This window comes from Zingiber officinale, chromosome 5B, assembly GCF_018446385.1.
Source record: "Zingiber officinale cultivar Zhangliang chromosome 5B, Zo_v1.1, whole genome shotgun sequence".
Taxonomy (NCBI): domain Eukaryota; kingdom Viridiplantae; phylum Streptophyta; class Magnoliopsida; order Zingiberales; family Zingiberaceae; genus Zingiber; species Zingiber officinale.
The window spans coordinates 116,716,666-116,736,463 of NC_055995.1; the positions used below are offsets into that span (position 1 = coordinate 116,716,666).

Here is a 19,798-nt window from a genome sequence, read left to right on the forward strand (position 1 = left end):
TCAGAATGGGGGTCCACTGTTCTAACCGCCGGATCAAGTATTTTCACAAGAGAAATAAGGTTGAGAATACTTTTAAAATCTACTAACTTTAGGAACTTTAAAGTTTTCTAAAATTTTTAAAAATGTTGAGTTCTCCCCAAAAAAATTTAAGGTTAAAGTTCTCCAAGACAAAAGTTAAAATACTAAATGTTGTAACATTAAAAATTATTTGAGACCGTTTTCAAAATAAATTTTCAAGACATGTAATAATTTTAAAAATGGTTTTATTTAATGGAATGTTTTCAAAATTTTCTGACATATTTTTCCTCCCCCTGAACCTGAGATTACTTTAAAATAATCTAATTAGCTATAAATTATCCTTAACTGTCTAACCGTTAGTTACTAACTAACTATTAGAAGATAGTAGTGTTCACTTGGTTAGTCAGGTTAGGTCTTTGTATCTAGTTAGTATTTGACTAACCTGGATTACTTAACTTGATTGTTGTAGATTTGGTATTTAGCGCCCAGACATATGTTGATGCACTGATATAAATATCTTAAGTCCAGGCAAGCTGCCTATGCATCTCACCCCTTTCTAAGTTTGGAATACACAAAGAAGACAACCCTAATGTATTGGTGAGATGCTCAAGTCCTAAATCTATAGGAGCATGCTTTCTATGGGTTTGATCTAGGCTAAGGCTAAAATTGATTTTGAACATTCTAAAAATAAGAAAATTTTGAGAAAAATGAATAAAGAATTTTTCCCTAGAATTTGGAAATGCTAAATTCACTTTCAGGGAGGGGTTTGGTGAATATGTCAGTTAAGTTTGACTTGGACTCAATATAATTGAGTTCAATGTCACCTTTAGTGACATGATCCCTGATAAAGTGATGTCTAATTTCAATGTATTTGGTTCTTGAATGATGCACAGGATTTTTTATTAAATTAATTGAGCTAACGTTGTCAATTAGTACTTTTGTTTTTGTAAAGTTTAAATTAAAATCTTTTAGAGTGTGCATCATCCATAACAATTGTCCAACACATTCTCCTATTACTATATATTCTGCCTAGTAGCAGATAAGGCAATACAATGTTGCTTTTTACTAAACTAGCTGACAAGTGATGAGCCAAGCAACTGACATCCACCACTTATACTTTTACGGTCTAGTTTAGAGCCAACATAGTCTGAGTTAGAGTAACATATAAGTTCAAAATTGGTTGTTCTAGGATACCAAATTCCTACATTTGAAGTTCCTTTTAGATATCTGAAAATTCTTTTACGTTAGTTAAGTGAGATTCTTTAGCATAGGTTTGGTATCTAGCACACATACTAACTACAAATAAAATGTCAGGTTGACTTACAGTCAAGTATAGAAGGCTACCTATAACACTTCTATAGTATTTTAGATCAACTGATTTTCCATTTGGGTCATTATCTAGGATTGTGTTAGTTGCCATTGGAGTTTTTATTTCTTTGGTATTTTCCATTCCAAATTTTTTTGAGTAATTCCTTAATATATTTTTGTTGGTAGACATAATTTTCTTCATTAGTTTGTTTAATTTGTAGACCTAAAAAGTAAATTAGTTTATCTACTAAGCTCATTTCAAATTCTTGTTCCATTAAGGTTATGAATTCTTATAAGAATTCTGAATTAGTTGACCCAAAGATTATGTCGTCTATATATACTTTGGCTATAAATATATCTTGTTTGATTGACTTTACAAATAAGGTTGGGCCAATTTATCCTTGACTGAACCCTTTGGAAATTAGGTAGGAGGTCAACCATTCATACCAGGTTCTAGGTGCTTGTTTAAGACCATACAAGGCCTTTTTACACTTAAAGACATAGGTCAAATGATCTAGAATCTCAAATCTAGGTGGTTGACCTACATACACTTCTTCTTTTATTAGCCTATTTAAAAAGGTGGATTTAACATCTATTTGATAAAGTTTGAAACCTTTATGGGCTACATGGCTAAGTAACATTTTAATAGATTCAAGTCTAGCTACTGGAGCATAGGTTTCATCATAGTCAAGTCCCTCGACTTGACTAAACTCTTTAGCCACTAGTCTAGCCTTATTTCTAATAATTTCTCTATTTTCACTTAGTTTATTTCTGAAAACCTATTTTGTTTCTATTACCTTTTTATTATTAGGTTAATACTAACCAACGGTGAAAAGATGACAATGAATTTTTGAAAAATAATTTTGGAGGGAAAAAATGAAAGGCCCCCTTGCTCGATTGGTGGTTGCACCAATTCAGAGCGGTACCCGCTCTGATACCACTTGTTAGATCGTAGAAGTCGCTAGAGGGGGTGGGGGATGAATAGCGATCGAAAATTCGAAGTGAGTATGCAGCGGAAAATAAAAATCATAACGCAAACACAAATCAGTTTTACTTGGTTCGGAGCCTTCGTCGACTCCTACTCCAAGGCCCGCACTCATCGAGTGCTTTCATTGGGAAATTACTAATAGTTTGCAAATAGGATTACAATAGTAAGTACAAGAACTATTAAAAAGAAAATACCGACAACAATAAAAAGAACTTGAGCCGCAGGTTGTCAGAGAAGCGTCATCGCGTCGTAGGAGCAGAGCCCAATAGAGCAGTCGTAGGAAGCAGTTGTTGTTAGAAGCTCTGGTGGATGCCTTCTTTTATAGAAGTGCTCCGGGCGCTCGGATCCCTTCCGGGCGTCCGAACCGTGACGTCAACCCGGCCAATCAGCGCGCTCCACGTTGGATGAGATAAGTTTTTTCCTTCCGGGCGCTAGAACCACCATTTTCCAGAAATTCCTTTTCTTGTAAGAAAATGTTAGTCTGAGGCAAAATAATGATTAAACTGCCCTGCAAAACAAAAGTTAGCACAAATATAATAAAGTAGGGTAATAATTAGATTCTGTCTCACCGAGACCGGAATCTAGTCACGATCTCAACTTAGATTTCCGAAATGGTTCTAAGTTGGATCGACGCCTAAGTTCTCAAACTGGGAACGTGTCCTCTAAGTCACTCCCCTCCAGTGACTTATCTTAATTTACCTGCCAGACATCAGGTCAGCCTGTTGACCTGTATGGACTTCATGCCAGCTATCAGGTCAGCCCGTTGACCTAGTTGTACTTTGTGCCAGACATCCGGTCAGCCCGTTGACCAGTCTGGACTTCGTACCAACTATCCGGTCGGCCCGTCAACCTAGCTGGTCTTCGTGTCAGCTATCTGGTCAGCCCATCGACCTTGCTGGGCTTCTCCTGCACACTTCGTTAAAGTGTTAGATCACAACAAAACTAACTTAACCTAAGTTAGACCGTCAGTGCTAACCACACCAACAGTCTATTCGTGCAGTTCTAGTTCACAGAATAATTCATCTAGTTTTAACTTTGACAAGTTCCTCGAAATCTTGTTGGTGCAGCGGGACCGGCAAGAGGGGAGGGGTGAATTGCCTGCAAATGAAAAGTACCCTCCTCAAACTTTCAACTCTAAAATAATAGCAAAAATAAAAAGAAAAACAATTAACATAAAAGCAGGAAGGAAGACTCAGCAATTGACTTAGTTACAACCAAGAGGGTTGTTAATCCAAGGCAGTGGAATAACGCACTATCAATCTCCTTCTCTAAAGGCGGAGAAGCCTTTTACACACTAAAAGCTCTTACAAGTTCCTAGGAATTAAATACTTAGTTGAATGAATAATTTTCTAGCTCCAGGGGCCTTTATATAGCTCCTGGAAAACTTATCTCGAGCCTTGAGGGCGCCTCTAACAAGGTTGAGGGCGCCTCCAGCCGAGTCAACGGATAAAACTTTATCTGAACTCGCAACAGTTATCTAGACTGGGTCGAAGGCACCTTCAATGGCCTTGAAGGCACCCTGGACAAGGTTGAGAGCGCCTTCAAGGCAATGAAGACGCCTCCAAGGCAATGAAGGCGCCTCCAAGCCTGCAGTCAGCGCAGGCGCCTTCAACACTTCGTTAAAGGCGCCTCCAGCTAGCTTTTCCAGCTCCTCTTGACTTGTTCTCTTCTTCCGAGGCTCTGAATGCACGGGTGATTGCGGCCAACCGAAATAGGGCTCAGCCAAACCTAATTTCCGACCTTCTCCTCGAGCAGGCTTTTGAACCGGCTTCTCGTCCCTCGAACGCTACGTAGGTTCTTCTCGTCCACCAGTGTACTCTTTCGCAGCTCTCTCATCCTTCGGACGTACCGAGCCCGTCGACTCCCTTCCTGTGTCGTCCTTCTTGCTAGTTGCGTCTTCCGTTCAACTTCCTGCGCTCCTAAGCTCCTGCACACTTAGACACAGGGATTAAATAACAAGCAGGACCTAACCTAACTTGGTTGATCACATCAAAACAACCACGGGATCCAACAATCTCCCCCTTTTTGATGTGCATCAACCCAAATTCAAGTTAGGGGAAAAAATAGACAAGTAATTTAAAGAAATTACTAAACTAGCATTTTAAGCAAAAAGATTGCAATAAACGAATTTGCAAGAATAAGAAAATTAAAAAAAATATATAAATTCCTCTAAAACCTAAAACTCTCCCTGAACTTGTCCTATGTCTCCCCCTTTGATCACATCAAAAAACATGAGGTAATAATTATCAAGAAAAAATTTTCAAGTTTAAAATTAATTTTCTTAAGTAAATACTCAAGTTTTAAACGAAAATTTAGGCCAAAAATATTCTAAGTTAAAAGAAAAAGGTTTTTGCAAAAAAAAAAAAATGTTCTAAGTAAATTTGCTAACTTAGGTCAAATTTTTTTTTTAGAATTAAAAAAATTAAGCAAGAAAAAAGTTTTCTAATTAAAAAATATTTCTAACTTAGGCAATTTTGAAAAAAAATTTAAAGCATTATTTACTTTCAATGCTTTATCAGTAAGTTAATTAAACATTTTATTTCAATATATTGACTTCCAGGTAGTGGCGAGGTACTAGACCTTCTTGGTTATTGGAGCAACAACTACTTTCTTAGACAAAGTCTCAAAAGAAATTAATTGTTAAATTTTTCTTGCTGAAAGCGTTTAACTTCAAAATTAAACTAGAACAGATTTTGGAACCCAGTATAAGTTCCTTTCTACAGGATTAATCAAGAGCTTAGGGGATATATAACTTTTGGGAACTTTTCTAAGTTGTCCCTGATGTTTTCTAATATACCAATTCAATTTTCCATATATTCTAAGTTTTGATTTTGGAAATTTATTTAAGCATGCATGATCATTTTTCAATTTTTCAATTTCAATTTTTCAATTTCAATTTTACATTTTCTAACTTTAAATTATCGTACATTTCTAGAGGATATGCTTTTGCTAAATTTAACTTTAACTCACTATTTTCCTTTTCTAATTTAACTAAATCTTTAGTGAGTACTTTAATGAATTGAAAAGACTGCTTGGGAGTTAGTTTACGTACCTGACTTACCTCTATTTCTGATGCTCCCCCTTCATCACAGCTTTTTTCTTCTGATGATCCTCCCCCTTCATCTATGCTCATCTCCGAGCTGGTTTCTTCGAAAAGATGGTTGGCCATCAGTGCTAGTCCTGAGAAAGCTTTGAGTTCTAATTCTGAGGATGATGATTCATCCCATGTAGCCTTCAGACTCTTGCGCTTCGAGGATGTCGGCTTTTGAGACTTCTCCTTGTCCCTTTTCTTTAGTTTTGGGCAGTCATCCTTGATGTGCCCTTCCTCGTTGCAGTTGTAGTATCGAACCGTCCTTCTGTTGCGTTGATGTTTTCTTGACTGCGATCTAAATTTGTTAGTTTTAATAAACTTATTTAACTTCCTTACCAATAGCGCCGCTTCAGTTTCATCGATCGATGCTTCAGAGTCGGGATTGTCCTTTTCGGCTTGTAGGGCAATATTGAGATTTGGCTTCTCTACTTGTTTAGGCTCTGCAATTTGAGATTCGTGAAGTTCAAATGTAGAAAATAAATTTTCTAAAGTACTTACCTCAAAGTCCTTAGAGATGCAGTATGCATCTACTAACGGTGCCCATTCTGGAGACCTTGGGAAGGCGTTGAGCGCGTACCGGATCGAGTCTTGGTTGGTTACCAATTCTCCGAGGTTATTTAGCTGAGTTATTAGCTCTTTGATTCTCGCTTGGAGTTGCGCTACCTTCTCGCCGTTGTTCATCCGGAGATTCGTCAGCTGAGTCCGCAGGATGTCATGCCTTGCTAACTTCGCTTCTGAGGTGCCTTCGTGGAGCTCCAGGAATTTTTCCCAGAGGTCTTTTGCGGACTCGTAGCTTCCGATCCGACTTACCTCATGGGACGGTAGAATGCTGAGCGCAGGTGGAATTCTGCCTTTCCGTTGGCCACGAAATCAGCTTGTTCCTTCATCGTCTAGTTGTATTCTTCTTTGTCTTTCGGCGCTGTATATCCATATTTCATTATTAAAAGGATTTCAAATTCGGTTTTGAAGAATATCTCCATTCGTCGTTTCCATATGTAGCGAAGTCTCTGTCGAATTTTGGGGGATGAATGTTCGCACCGGCCATTGTCTTGATCTTTGTTGCTTCAGATGGCGGTTAGTCCTTCTGAGGCTGTCTGGCTCTGATACCACTTGTTGGTACAGCGGGGCTGACAAGACGGGAGGGGTGAATTGCCTGCAAATGAAAAGTACCCTCCTCAAACTTTCAACTATAAAATAATAGCAAAAATAAAAAGAAAAATAATTAACAGAAAAGCAGGAAGGAAGACTCAGCAGTTGACTTGGTTACAACCAAGAGGGTTGTTAATCCAAGGCGGTGGAATAACGTACTATCAATCTCTTTCTCTAAAGGCGGAGAAGCCTTTTACACACTAAAAGTTCTTACAATTAAGTTGCTAGGAATTGAATACTTAGTTGAATAAATAATTTCCTAGCTCCAGGGGCCTTTATATAGCTCTTAGAAAACTTATCTCGAGCCTTGAGAGCGCCTCCAACGAGGTTGAGGGTGCCTCTAGCCGAGTCAATAGATAAAACTTTATCCGAACTCGCAACAGTCATCTAGACTGGGTCGAAGGCGCCTTCAATGGCCTTAAAGGTGCCCTGGACAAGGTTGAGGGTGCCTTCAAGGCAATGAAGGCGCCTCCAAGCCTGCAGTCAGTGTAGGCACCTTCAGCACTTCGTTGAAGGCGCCTCCAGCTAGCTTTTCCAGCTCCTTTTGACTTGTTCTATTCTTCTGAGGCTCCGAATGCATGGGTGATTACGACCAACCGAAATAGGGCTCACCGGAACCCAATTTCCGGCTTTCTCCTCGAACAGGCTTCCGACCCGACTTCTCGTCCCTCGAACGCCGCGCACATTCTTCTCGTCCACCGGTGTACTCTTCCGCAGCTCTCTCGTTCTTCGAACGCACCGAGCCCGTCGGCTCCCTTCCCGTGCCGTCCTTCTTGCTAGCTGCGTCTTCCGCTCGACTTTCTGCGCTCCTAACCTCCTGCACACTTATACACAGGATCAAATAATAAGTATGATCTAACCTAACTTGGTTGATCACATCAAAACAACCACGGGATCCAACAAATCTTATAGGCATCCATGATTGATACCCATAGTGCATTTGGAGGAAATGCGTTTAAGGCATACCTTATCAGATCCTGGTCGATTGTGTGGAGTCCATTGAGGATATCCTTTATCCTCGTGAACAGTTGACTGACAGTGTCACCTTCTTGCATTTTGACATTAAACAATTTATTTAAAAATAAATCTCTCTTTATTACTTTAGCATTGTTGATTCCCTCGTGCAATTCTATGAGCTTGCCCCAAAGTTCCTTTACGTTTTCGTGTGGGCCGACGTGGTTCAAATCTTCTTTTGTTAGCCTACACTGAATTGTGTTGAGAGCTTTGAAGTCGATCTGTGCCTTTTTCTTCATTTCCCGATTCCAATGTTCCAGGTCTATTAGAATTTCGACATTGTCGATGGGAGCTTTGTAGCCTCTGGTGATGCTGAACCATTGGTCGAAGTTGATCTTCAGGTACAACTCCATCCGCTTCTTCCAGTAAGGGGAGTCATCACCATTGAATAGGGGAGGACGAACGATGTTGTATCCTTCAAGTTGTGCCATTTCACAGCTATAGAAAGAAAAACTAAAACGAGGTACTAAGACTTGGTCTTGGATTAGCAGTGTTTAAGATAAATAAAATGTAGAAAAATTTGATAGGTGCCGCACCAATCTCAAATTAAAACTGAACAAAAACAATTATCTGAATAGGTAAAGTTTTACCAATTCAGATAGAACAAAAAAATGGCAATTCCCCCGGCTTGATTGGTGGTTGCACTAAATCATAGCAAAACCTGCTCTGATACCACTTGTTAGATCGATTACGCACGTGAGAGGGGGAGGAGGGGCGGGTGGGGGGAGGGGACAGTGAATCACGTGGTTTTCGAATTTTTGTTTTTCCTTTTAAAATCAGAGTGCAAACATAGTGGAAGAGAAAAACACGAAAAGTAGGCACGAGAGGAACACAAGCGATTTACTTGATTCTGAGCCTTCAGCGACTCTTACTCCAAGACCTAGGTCCCGCGGAGCTATCGATGGGTAATTTACTATAAACCTATTCCAGTATTTCCGGAAGAGGGAATCGAAGTATAGGGAAAGTTAGAACAAGTGCAACACCCTGCACTTGTCCTTTTGCAGTATTTAATTTCACAAAAAATTTACTGACACTTTAGAGATCGAAGTGGGAGCGCTCGTGTCGATGTCGGTCTGCCGGTTACAATCAGAAGTCCTCGGAGCAGTCGTCGAGCACAACAGCTTTGCAGCAGAGTAGTAGCAGAAGCCTGGAGCAGTCGGAAGTTCAATCGGATGCGCGGTAACTCGTTTAGCAGTTGTTGAAGAAGCTTTGGGCGAGTAGCCTTAAATAAAGCATGGAAGGCGCCTTCCATAGCTATGGAAGGCGCCTCCTCCAATGAGGCAAGTTTCCGAATAGTTCAACACTTATCCATTGCGACGCCAAAATTTTATCCTGTGGAAGACACCATCCATAACCATGGAAGGCGCCTTCTATGAAGAGTACGAAGGTGCCTTCACTGCTTGAAGGCACCTTGAAGGCGCCTTCGGACACTGTTCGTCCGAAGATAATTTTCTTCTTTTGCCTTGCAAAACAATGTTAGTCCAAAAATACCCGGTAAAATAAGAATTAGGATAATTTAATAATAATACAGAGTAATAATTAGTTCCTGTCCTTCCAAGACCAGGAACTAGTCAAGGTCTCAGCTTAGGAATCCCAAATGGACCTAAACTGGACCGACGCCTACTGTCCCTTCAACCGGGATGCGTCCTCACTTGGTCACTCTTCTCCAGTGACTTACCTTAACTTACCAGTTTGCCAGACATCTGGTCAGCCCGTCGACCTGTCTAGACTTCGTGCCAGCTATCCGGTTGGCCCGTTGACCTAGCTGGACTTTATACCAGCTATCTGGTCGGTCCGTCGAACTAGTTGGATTTCGTACCAACTATCCGGTCAGCCCGTCGACCTAGCTGGATTTCATACCAGCTATCCGGTCGACCCGTTGACTTAGCTAGATTTCATGCACACTCAATCAAGTGGTTAGATCACGATGGAACCTAACTTAACTTACTTGTCATTCATCAAAACCCGAGTTAGACCGTTAGTGTGAACCACACCAACACATACCTTTTGAGTGAATCTCGTTCAAGATCACCTGAAGCTCTTGGACTTGGTTGATCACTGTCTTATAGTCAATCATCTTGTAGTCCAGGAATCGGCTCACAATAAATTTCTTAGCTCCCAAATCCTCCGTCTTATACTTCTTGTCCAAAGACTCCCATCGTTCCTTAGTCGTACAACAAGTCGGTAAGGTAGTTGAGGATGTAATTTCGACAAAGGAACTTAGAATGAGTCTAGTCCTCCACTATACTAATGGTATAAACATCAACATCCTCAGCATGCTTGGGGATCCTCAGTCAAGAAACGAGCCAGATTGAGCGTGGTCAAGTAGAAGAGCATCTTCTGCTACCACCTCTTGAAGTTCAATTCAGTGAACTTCTTTTGCCTTTCCCTGTGGTTGATTGGCACAGTTTGAATCGGGGCAGAGGGGGCCTTCATGTGTTGAATATGTTACACCTCAACACTTTGTTATGTGGTCATCTCAACCAAACAAAATTTGTTTCAAAATTGTTGGACAATCTACCGGAGATTTTAGGGGAATTAACTGAATTGAAATTACACCAAATCAAATTCAATTTATTTGTCAAGATGACCTGAGCAGATAATCTCAGGCTACCAGTGGAGGCTGGTTTCTGGCAAGTGTTGAGTGGAGACTGCAGAATGGTTGAGCGCAGAGCAAGTGTAGAGCAGTGTGTGTAGAGCGGCAAAGCGACCTAGAGGCAGAATGGACCGAGGCCTATAATGGACCTAGTTTCTTTAAAATAGATTCACAAGATTGTACTTCGAGATTATTTCGGGTCGTCTATTTTCTAGAATACAACGATTAATCGTGATACACTAAAAACACTAGTGGTAACAACAAACTGAGAGACAATCGACTGCTATCATTGGTACACCACCAAGCAAGAGATACAAGACGGAAAAGAGAGAGGGAAAATGTAGGTAGAGAACTTCAGCTTTTCTTTTCGTGTATCTACTACTCAAGACTATGGTATTCCACTTGGACAAAATTTGCTCCGACCGGTCCAACATTCGGTGAGCGCACATTGTGCTCGCATACTCATCAACTTGCTTCAATATAATCCAGACCCTAGATTTGTACCCTAACATACCCACGCGTGAGAAAAAACCTCTCCCCATCATTTATTCACATCATCATTACATGCGAATTAATATAAACTAACTAATATGTCTTAAAATTTTCAATATGAAACTAAAATCTCTTTCATGATGAAACTTCTTTCCTTTCAACCTCTTTCCCATTTACATATATTCAACGTATAATTTGTACAAGCACAAAAATCAGAAATCAAGAAACCGAGGCTCTATCAAGCATGTTAATTAACACAGAAATTGGAGAACAATTCCTCTATTGCTTTGGAGTGATTTACAGATACTGAGGATTAAATTTGGACTTTATTTTCTCCCTTTTGGCAAGCTTGCAACAGTATGATAAGTTAAAAAAGAAGAGAAGTATATTCCGGTGACAAAAATGTAAAAGGTCAAAAAAAAAAATACAAATCTTACAACAGCCAGATAGAGTTGCAACACTGATCCAAGACAACCAATCGGAAAAAGTTAACACTCAAATATGAGATTACACTATATCCACATCCTGGAAGAAGAAGAAATGAAAAACAACTAAAGAAAGTGAAAGAACAAAGGATTCAATCACTAGGTAGCTGTACAAACAAATATGACATTGTCATACAAAATAACAGATTGATCCGATCTCCGAAAGCCTTCAAGTTTCAAATCTCCTTGTCATAGATTTCGCATCGGACCACTTCGAGGAGCAGTCCTGAATTTGGAAGTTGAGACAAGAAAATTATGTTATTGAGCAGAACATTCAACATAGTATATTTTATCTAACACAAAAGGTAATGTTCTTTTAGCTTGAATTTGCTAGTCAGTTAAAGGTGATGTATCACTTCTCACACTCTTCCTAGTTTGGTTAATACTGCAGTTTAGATTAAAGGTAAGTCAAACTATTCAAAGGAAAACATGCTTCACAATATGAAACACCCTGCAAAATTTATAGTTTCGCCTAATGACTGACACAGGAAACAAGCTTGAGACCTCAATATGAAGAGAGGCCAGGTTTCCACTATGGAGTTTTCACAAGCAACCATGAGGGCTAGGCTTCTGTGTGCAAGTTTTTGGGTTTTGTTATTTCACAACAAGGCTTCCACAATCAGATTTCAACATATTGTGACCAGGGATTTTCTTTCTGTAGGCTCTATTCTTTCATCTACCCTTTCCTTCTCTATATCTTCTTTCTCTTCTTTCATCCTCCCCAGCACCTTCAACGCCAAATATCAGCACACCCAACACAACACAGACATCATATCATTTCAGCAGGGGATCAAAACCCCACAGTGTAAGACGCAAAAATGTTATATGATGCCAGTGAGAACGGAAGGTCAGAAGGCCCTGAACTAGATGAAATAAACTAACAAACATAATGTGGGAATTATATTGTACAGTGCAAATAATGCTTAAGGTGTTGAGAATTTCCTGAGATCAAGGAGCTAAGTCATTGCTTGCATTGTGGAATGACATAAACAAAAACTGGATTCACATAATGGGTGTCAAAGATAGTATCAGGGGCCAGTTCTTACCACTACAGGAGTTTAGTCTCAAGCCTCACTAACACACATGATCAATAAAAGGTAATTTTATTGTCTAACTCTAAGGAGACAACTATAATTCAAGCACCATTCAAAGAGCACATCACAGACATTCTAAAAGCTAGTGAATGTTGCTTTCCAGAATAAAGTGAATTCAGAAAGTCTATATCATATTTCTGATAGCAAAGCACTATCAGGACTCACATGCAACGGATTCTATGGCAAAGTCAATCAAAAGAAGCAAGGTTTGAATATTAGAGACAAATATTGGATTCTCTCACCTTCCTGGTAAGGACTGAGAATTATTTTCAAGAGGTTTAGAACCACCAAACCGCTTGGACTTGTTATCTTGCTCTTTATCAACTCTCATAGCAGCCACTTCTTTCTCCATTACAGCTACTTCCCTTCTCATCTTTTTGGCCTCCACTTCCATGGCTTTAGTCAATGTATCAACTTTTTTGGCCAGCATCTAATTAGGAATACTCGCAGAAGCTACAATAGTTTAGAAATGAAAGGAGGTTTTTGTAACAAGAAATTCTCCAAGGACATTTACCTCAATTGCATCATCCTTATCTTTTAAGGTTTGGCATTTCTCATAACATGCTTTTCTCAGTGTAATTACTTCTTTCTGCAGCAAGTCGTAGAGTAGTCCAGACACGCAATCATCTGACTCAACAGTAGGGAACTCACTGATTTTCTCCTCAGGATTCTCCTGCCAACTGTTATGCAATGCATTATCAGCAGTTGCATCGGAAGATTTGTTCAATATCAAGCCAGCTCTATCTGCAAGGGTTTTGCTATGATCTAAAGATCTAGAGCCACCATCAAATGACTTAGAGGCTCCTTTGGCATGCTTAAGTATTGTATTACTAGAAATAGATGATCTCATCTGAAAAGATGGTCTCCTTGAGAGGAAAACATTAGCACTCTTCGGGATATTCTCAGATCCACCAAGAGATTGGTTATATGAAGGACCATTGCTCATAGTCTTCCCCTCCATGTTGGTACGTCGGTTAATGCCACCTGTTGACATTCGCAATCCTTCTTCCAAAACTTTCAGCCGCAAATGAAATTTCTCCTAAAGTTCAAAAAACAATGCAAAATCATTCAATTTTATTATTTTGAAATATCTTGATGTAAAGGCAGCATATAGATAAAAACTTCAAAACAGGTGGAGATAAATAACTTACTTTCAATTGGGCTTCAGATCTTGCAGCACGCTCTGCAATAACAAGCTTATCTCTAAGTTGCTGCATCTCACCCTGTGATAGAATGCAAGCTGATGAAAATAAATATCATTGAGAGATTAGCATATCATATAAAATTGCTGCGGATAGGTATGATATGGAAAAAGGAAATATTCAGGATATTTTCTCCAGTTCATTCTTGAAATCATCATCTTCAAGTGCAAATGTCAAATATTTGGGTCAGCAACATAACCCCTCCAATTGAAGGCACTTTATGAAAATGTTATTTTACTAGTGATATCAAGTATTCAAATCTTCTAATCACTTTTAACTATGCTGACTAGAATTTTCTTTACTGTCTTTATGACCCTTACACCTTAAGTATAATCTACTCAACTAAATTAACTTGGAGTAAACCATAAAAAACCCATCACTAACCTGCATGAACCTTCGTTCCTCAAGCCACTGTTTAACAGGCATTACTTTGTCATTAGCATCTTTCCAATCATTGGCCACTACCACAGCAACTCTATTAGCTGAAACCTTTGCCCGAGAAAGTTCTCGGTCAAGAGTTTTCATCTCTTCCTGAGTCAATGAATTTCAAAGTAATAATGAGAACACAATACAGTTATTCTCTAATTTAAAGTAGTTCAAAGAACATAATTATTCATGTTCAATAAATCATAGTAAAGTTCAAAACATTACACTCATCTCCTGAACTTTTCGCTGGTAATCCCTCACAACATTTGCAGCTGCCCCACCGGCAAGGACAGCCTCTTCTAGCTCTCGCACAGTCTGGCATAGCTTTTCAACTTCTGCAACTTTTTGCCTGTTCATCTTATCTAAGATCTTGTTCTCCTCCTTAGGTAATTATGCAAAGGACATAGTTAAAAAAATTTAAATTGCATGGACAGCCTACAATTCTGCTCCCGATCAATGACTGTAATACAAATATTCTGTTTAATGTCTTCCTAGGATACCTGACAGATTTCTATCTGCTTCATCAACTCTAGGTTCTTATTTTGCAGATCATCCACCATAGAAGCCTTTGCTAAAGCAATCTGGACAGTTCGTTCTGCTTCCAATAGTGCTGCTTCCTTTGATTTAGTAAGCCTGTCCAATGCCCTGTTGTCGTCCTGTAACTTTGTAACCTGGACAAAGGTAGCACAATTGTTATTCAGCCACGTACCATGGAATATCTTTAAGATAAATGGTGTTTCAGACATATTTTCCACTGTTAAGTAGAAAAACCTAAGAGATCTGAGGTCCGAAGAACAAGAAATTGTTTTATATATACCATCAGAGCGGATAATAACAGGCAATGAATAAACTTGTCTTACTACAGGACAAGCATAATATTGACTGCAATTGTACTTAACAACGTTGATCTAGGTTGAGGACAGTAAAAAAAGATCTCACGATATGACAAATATAAACATCAGATTGTGCACTTCCAAAAAATAATCTTGTGTCTTAGTTAGAAAATGAAGACTTACCAATTATTAAAACAATTCTAAGAAGGATGACAGCATATTTGAACTGTACTAAATAGAAAGTTATTCAAAACCAGTTCAAGCATTTACTTTATTTTAATTAATAAACTAGCAATAAGAAAATTAAAAACACCTACATGCTACAACAATTAAGTTATTCTCTAACCAAGGCAGTTACGGTAGTGAATCAATGTGCACAATTTTTTGTCGAAGAAAGTAATCAAATAATAATTTTGCTGGACGAACATTTCAAAATGATACCTCTTGACGTGCAAGCTTCAATTCGGCCTCAAGGGGTGCAAGAATGGCTTCAATTGGAGGCATGTCATCATCTTTTTGAGCTGCATGAACTCTTCTAAGTGTTGCTTCAGCTGCAAATTGGGCGGCCAAGGCTGCTTTCTTCTCATCATTTATCTTCTTAATTTCAAGATTCTACGAATTCATATGCCCAGGAAACACCATCTCATCAAGAAAAAAAATGCATGAGAAGTTAGGAAAGTCCAGGAAATCTCTCGATTACCCTGCTATCTATGAGTGATTCACTGAGCTTCAGCTTCTCATCCATCTTCGTCAACTCTTCTGTTAGCTGATAAGTGAAAACAAACAAGATATAGCATGTTTATCAAATGACTTACCCATTACTAAATAACAAAAAGAACGTTAAGTTAATTATTCACCTCTTCCACTGCCTTCTCCCTAGCACGTTCCGACAGCCGCAGAGCCTTGATCTCGGCCTGCGCTTCCGACAATTCCCGATCTTTGTCTGCAAGGCCCCAAAGCATTCATCAACCAAAATGTTAAAAACAACAACAACAACAACAACTACAACTACAAAATCCAACCACATAATTTCAAATAAATGAGAGAATAATTTAAAATAAATGAGAGAAAATGTGATGGGGAAAGAATCATCATCCTCACCTCTAACCTCATTCTCGAGTCTATTGAGCTCTACCTTCACCGGATCAGATCCGTGGAGCAGATTAATGAGCTCCTCCGCCTCCAAGTATGGCTTACTCGAAGCCCTCCGCCTCTGTGCCGACGCTGACTTCCCTTCACTCTTGGACGAAGCAGACAATGGTAGAACCACCGGCACCGGCTGTGCCGTCGGCGAAGCATTCGTCCTCGCTGTATCGCCAGCGAAACCCTCGACGCCGTACTCACTCGGATCTGCCATTTTAGATCTGGCACGCGCTCATATGAAGGTCAAGGAAGCAATCCGATCCAAACGAGAACCGATAAAACAAAGAAACAAGCAAGTCCGCGTCCAATCGCAGCTCCGAAACAAAAGAACTAGGGCTTCCTCCACCACGAACGCGATTCAGATCTTCCCTTCCTGGTGGTCCGATCGATCGCTCACTTTATAGACGAACACTTATCTTTGTCGTCGTCTTCCCAGATCGCCCGCGGCGCAAGCAGTGTGATGTGGGGGAACTATTAACTAAACAGGGAGCTGGTTTTATAGCTGTCATTATTATAAGCATGTAGCCGAAATTAAACCAGCGACGCTTTACGCCACCTCGTAACCGTTTGACTTGATCGCGACGTGTTCTCTACCTTATCCAACGGCGATGACCGCGTTCGCGAGATGATCAACGGCTACACGCTGGATTTAATTTTTGGGAGTTTTACGGTGCTCGTTTAGGCGAATAGACCACTATTTCTCTTACTATTTTATTTCTGAAGAGTTTGTTTGTTTTTTTTCCTCGCATTTATTTAATTAAGATCAAACATATTTTGTACGGACGAGAAGCAACAGCAGGAAGAAGCAGAAGACGGGCGGGCGTGTCTATTCTACTATCTTTCTTCAAAACTCAATATACAATTCGCTATTGTTACAACAATTTTTATAGAAGGAAGCGAAATAAAAGAAAACTATATTTGCAAATAGAAAAATTGGCACAATAAAAATACACTATACAAAAGAATGATCAAAGCGCGAAGTACGAAGTCATCTCACGGAAGAGCTGTCTTCTTACTGGAATTCCCAACAACCAAATCATCGTCAACAAAATTCTCTTTTGTTTCATCCTCATCCAGTAACTTCCCCACCAAGTCATCCCAGTTCATTCCCCTGCTCGAATCGGAACCGCTAGATACGGACGCTTCCAAGTCTTCTTGGGATTCTTTACACTCTGCTACTGAGTTCGTAGTCTTTTCCAGTGCATGCTTGTGTTCTTTCTCAAGGGACTCCCTTCGTTCCATCATTTGCCTTGTTGGAGGGGTTATCATGGAATCCTTTCCGATCATTATCTGAGAAGAAAGTATTCAAAGAATTAATTCAGCCCTTTTGAATCGTATACCACGGTTAAAAGAGTGCTGAATTTGTATGATTCGAGCCTTTTAAAAAAAGAATATATGAAAGTGGGCACTAGTGAAGATACATAAGCAATGGTATTTACTAACTTCTAAAGCCTTTTGAGCTTCTTGCTCCGTCCAAATGATTCCATGATCAAACATAGCATTGCATGAGAGTATTATGTGCTCAAATCTTCCTTCAACAGGGATGGCAGTTCTAACCTCAGGAGGAAATCTTCCACATCTGATAATTATCACAAATGTATTTATGCTTGTTCGATAAAGAGCATCTACAATATGAAATTGGAACTTCTACGTAGCAATCTATATTCCTTCAATCAGATGTGTATCATACTTGTCCCCACAATTGCTAGTAAAAACAGCATATCATTTAATGTCAAGACGATCTGCCATTTGAAAAATTGGTAGAAAGAAAGGACTGTACAAATTAATAACTGAAACCACAATTTTGCTTCAGTAAGAAAGAACCTCATAAACAAGTTTTGAATCCTTGAAGGAACCTGGATATTTATCAGGTCATGTGTTCAATTAAGGGGGTACACAAACAATTCCTCATTGTATCAATATAATTAACATGCACTTCAGATATCTACTTGGGAAGAAGCTACTCTAATAGAAACATGACAGTGATCTTAAGGACTTGATACCTGCAAAATTTTCGCTCCACTATATGATACATTCGACCAGGAGCATAAAGCCTTCTAGGGTCCTTGAGCTTTTTGGCTTCCGATATGAAGGTATCTCTCATGCATACCAACAATAATAAGCACGGCAAGCTGCACAAGATGCAGCAATATTATTATTGTTTTGTAAGGAAAACAACATATGAAAATTTCCCCTGATCTAGCAATTGGAAACAGCAGGAATGAAATATATTAGAAGATAAATGATTACCAGAAAATAGACCCAAAAATATGCTGCAAAGGGGTTGGTGTTCTTGGTAGAAAATCATCCTGAAATCATATGCATTTGCATTTCAATAATAAGATCCACGTGAACACTTATCCTAATATGTTTAAAAGCTTAGAAGGAACATCAATTCAATATCCATAAGTTAAGCTCTGCTCCCATACATACACACACAAATATAATGTGTAAGCATTAACTAAAAACTGACTCAGCTCCAAGTCCCTTCAACTGGGAAGGAGGTAGGCACAGAACCATGCATATACAAATATCGTAAACTATGAAGCTCTCAAGAAATTCAAGTTACCTAGTGTAGTCACTGCCATGGCTATCAACTAAACAATGTATTGGCCTTATGCATCATATTGGCAATTCCATTACTCACATAAGGAGAACCAACAAATTACAATTATCCATTAGTCAATGATTTCAATGCTCCCGAGGATTGAACAAGAAGTATCATCAGAATCATACCGCAAGCCACGCAGAGAGAAAAAAATTGTTGGCAAAAGGAAGTTTGAAGGTTAATAAACCTCTAAAAGGGAATATTTTACTGCTAAAAAAATAAAAACTTTGACAGACCCGTTTACGTTTTAACTAATAAGATTCTTCACCATAAGAACGGACTAAAACTATACTTAATCGCATGGCATACAGAGAAAATATAATTGCTTCAAGAAAACAAAATGGGCTACATATTGTAGACTTGCCTGCAGTACGACCGAGTGGATCACGTCGGCGTACTTCACCGCAAGGTTCAGAGACATGCACCTCGCCGGCGCGATGGCGTAGCAACGGACCTGGCTCCTCTGTAATCCGCCAAACCGATCAAGATGGTTCACGACGACAGCAGCCATCAAGGCAGCAACGCCAGCCCCAAGGGAGTGTCCGGCAAGCACAAGGCCATAGTCCGGGCCGCAATCCCTGATGAGGCGGGTCAGGGTTTCAGCTTCGCGGTTGAGCAGCCAGACGGCCGCCTTGAACAGGCCGAGGTGGACGTACCCTCCGTCGAACGGTTGGGACCCAGGCGGGTCGTCGAGGAGGAGGCGGTAGTCGGCGTCGTGTCCGAGGTTGAGGCCTCGGACGGCGAGGACGACCTGGCGGGCGGCGCGGTCGACGTAAACGTGGTACGGCGGACAGCGGCCGCGGGTATCAGCATAGGAGGTGCGCTTGACGACGGCGTCGGGGTCCATGCGGTAGCCTCCGGGGCGGTCAGGGGCCCAGCGGGGGCGGGCGAGGTCGTCCTCATAGGCGGCGAGAACGGCACGGCATGCGCGGGGTACGGGGGCGAACTCAGCCGGAGAGGCGCGAGGCCAGGCGTCGCTGTCGTCGGCGCCGACGCGCGCGCAGCGGCGGCAGGCCCAGCGGGTGCAACCGAGGCAGAAGACGCATTCGATGGCGGAGGAGACGACCATGGCCGCAGGCGGCAGCTAGGGCTTCAATTAGTGAACGTGGTCGTCGGACGGAGGAGAAGTGGAGAAGGAACGTCGGGGAACGCGGAGGGAAAACGCGAAGGAAAAAGGAGAGACAGCAAGCTGGTCAAAGAAGAGAAAGGGTTTGACCATGGGTTCTAGAACACGCGAATAGAACATTCCATTGAATAGACTTGTAAAGTACGTGGAATTGAAGCTTCGTAAGGATTTCATTCTGTAATTAAATATTACTACGTTAAACACGCGAAAAAAATAAAAAAACGA

At 40.3% G+C, this 19,798-nt stretch overlaps 2 protein-coding genes across 3 annotated transcripts; both read right to left on the minus strand.

The window, feature by feature from the left end:
* Positions 1-11,023: 11,023 nt before the first annotated feature.
* On the minus strand, positions 11,024-16,306 carry LOC121985483 (microtubule-associated protein 70-1-like). Of its 2 annotated transcripts, XM_042538966.1 has the most exons (11): positions 15,798-16,306; positions 15,554-15,639; positions 15,397-15,462; positions 15,138-15,308; positions 14,364-14,534; positions 14,089-14,244; positions 13,822-13,968; positions 13,387-13,458; positions 12,750-13,274; positions 12,478-12,665; positions 11,024-11,367 (listed from the first exon to the last, which is right to left on the minus strand). In XM_042538966.1, exons 1-11 carry the CDS (start codon positions 16,051-16,053, stop codon positions 11,331-11,333), a joined length of 1,875 nt encoding a protein of 624 aa, XP_042394900.1. In that variant the 5' UTR covers positions 16,054-16,306; the 3' UTR covers positions 11,024-11,330. The 2 variants fall into 2 exon arrangements, with proteins under 2 accessions (XP_042394900.1, XP_042394901.1); XM_042538967.1 differs by lacking the exon at positions 11,024-11,367 and having other exon boundaries at positions 12,490-12,688.
* A 352-nt stretch (positions 16,307-16,658) lies between these two features.
* On the minus strand, positions 16,659-19,630 carry LOC121985484 (diacylglycerol lipase-alpha-like). Its single transcript, XM_042538968.1, has 5 exons — positions 18,812-19,630; positions 18,090-18,148; positions 17,843-17,971; positions 17,283-17,418; positions 16,659-17,129 (listed from the first exon to the last, which is right to left on the minus strand). The coding sequence occupies exons 1-5, from the start codon at positions 19,514-19,516 to the stop codon at positions 16,833-16,835; spliced, it is 1,326 nt and encodes a 441-aa protein (XP_042394902.1). The 5' UTR covers positions 19,517-19,630; the 3' UTR covers positions 16,659-16,832.
* Positions 19,631-19,798: the final 168 nt, after the last annotated feature.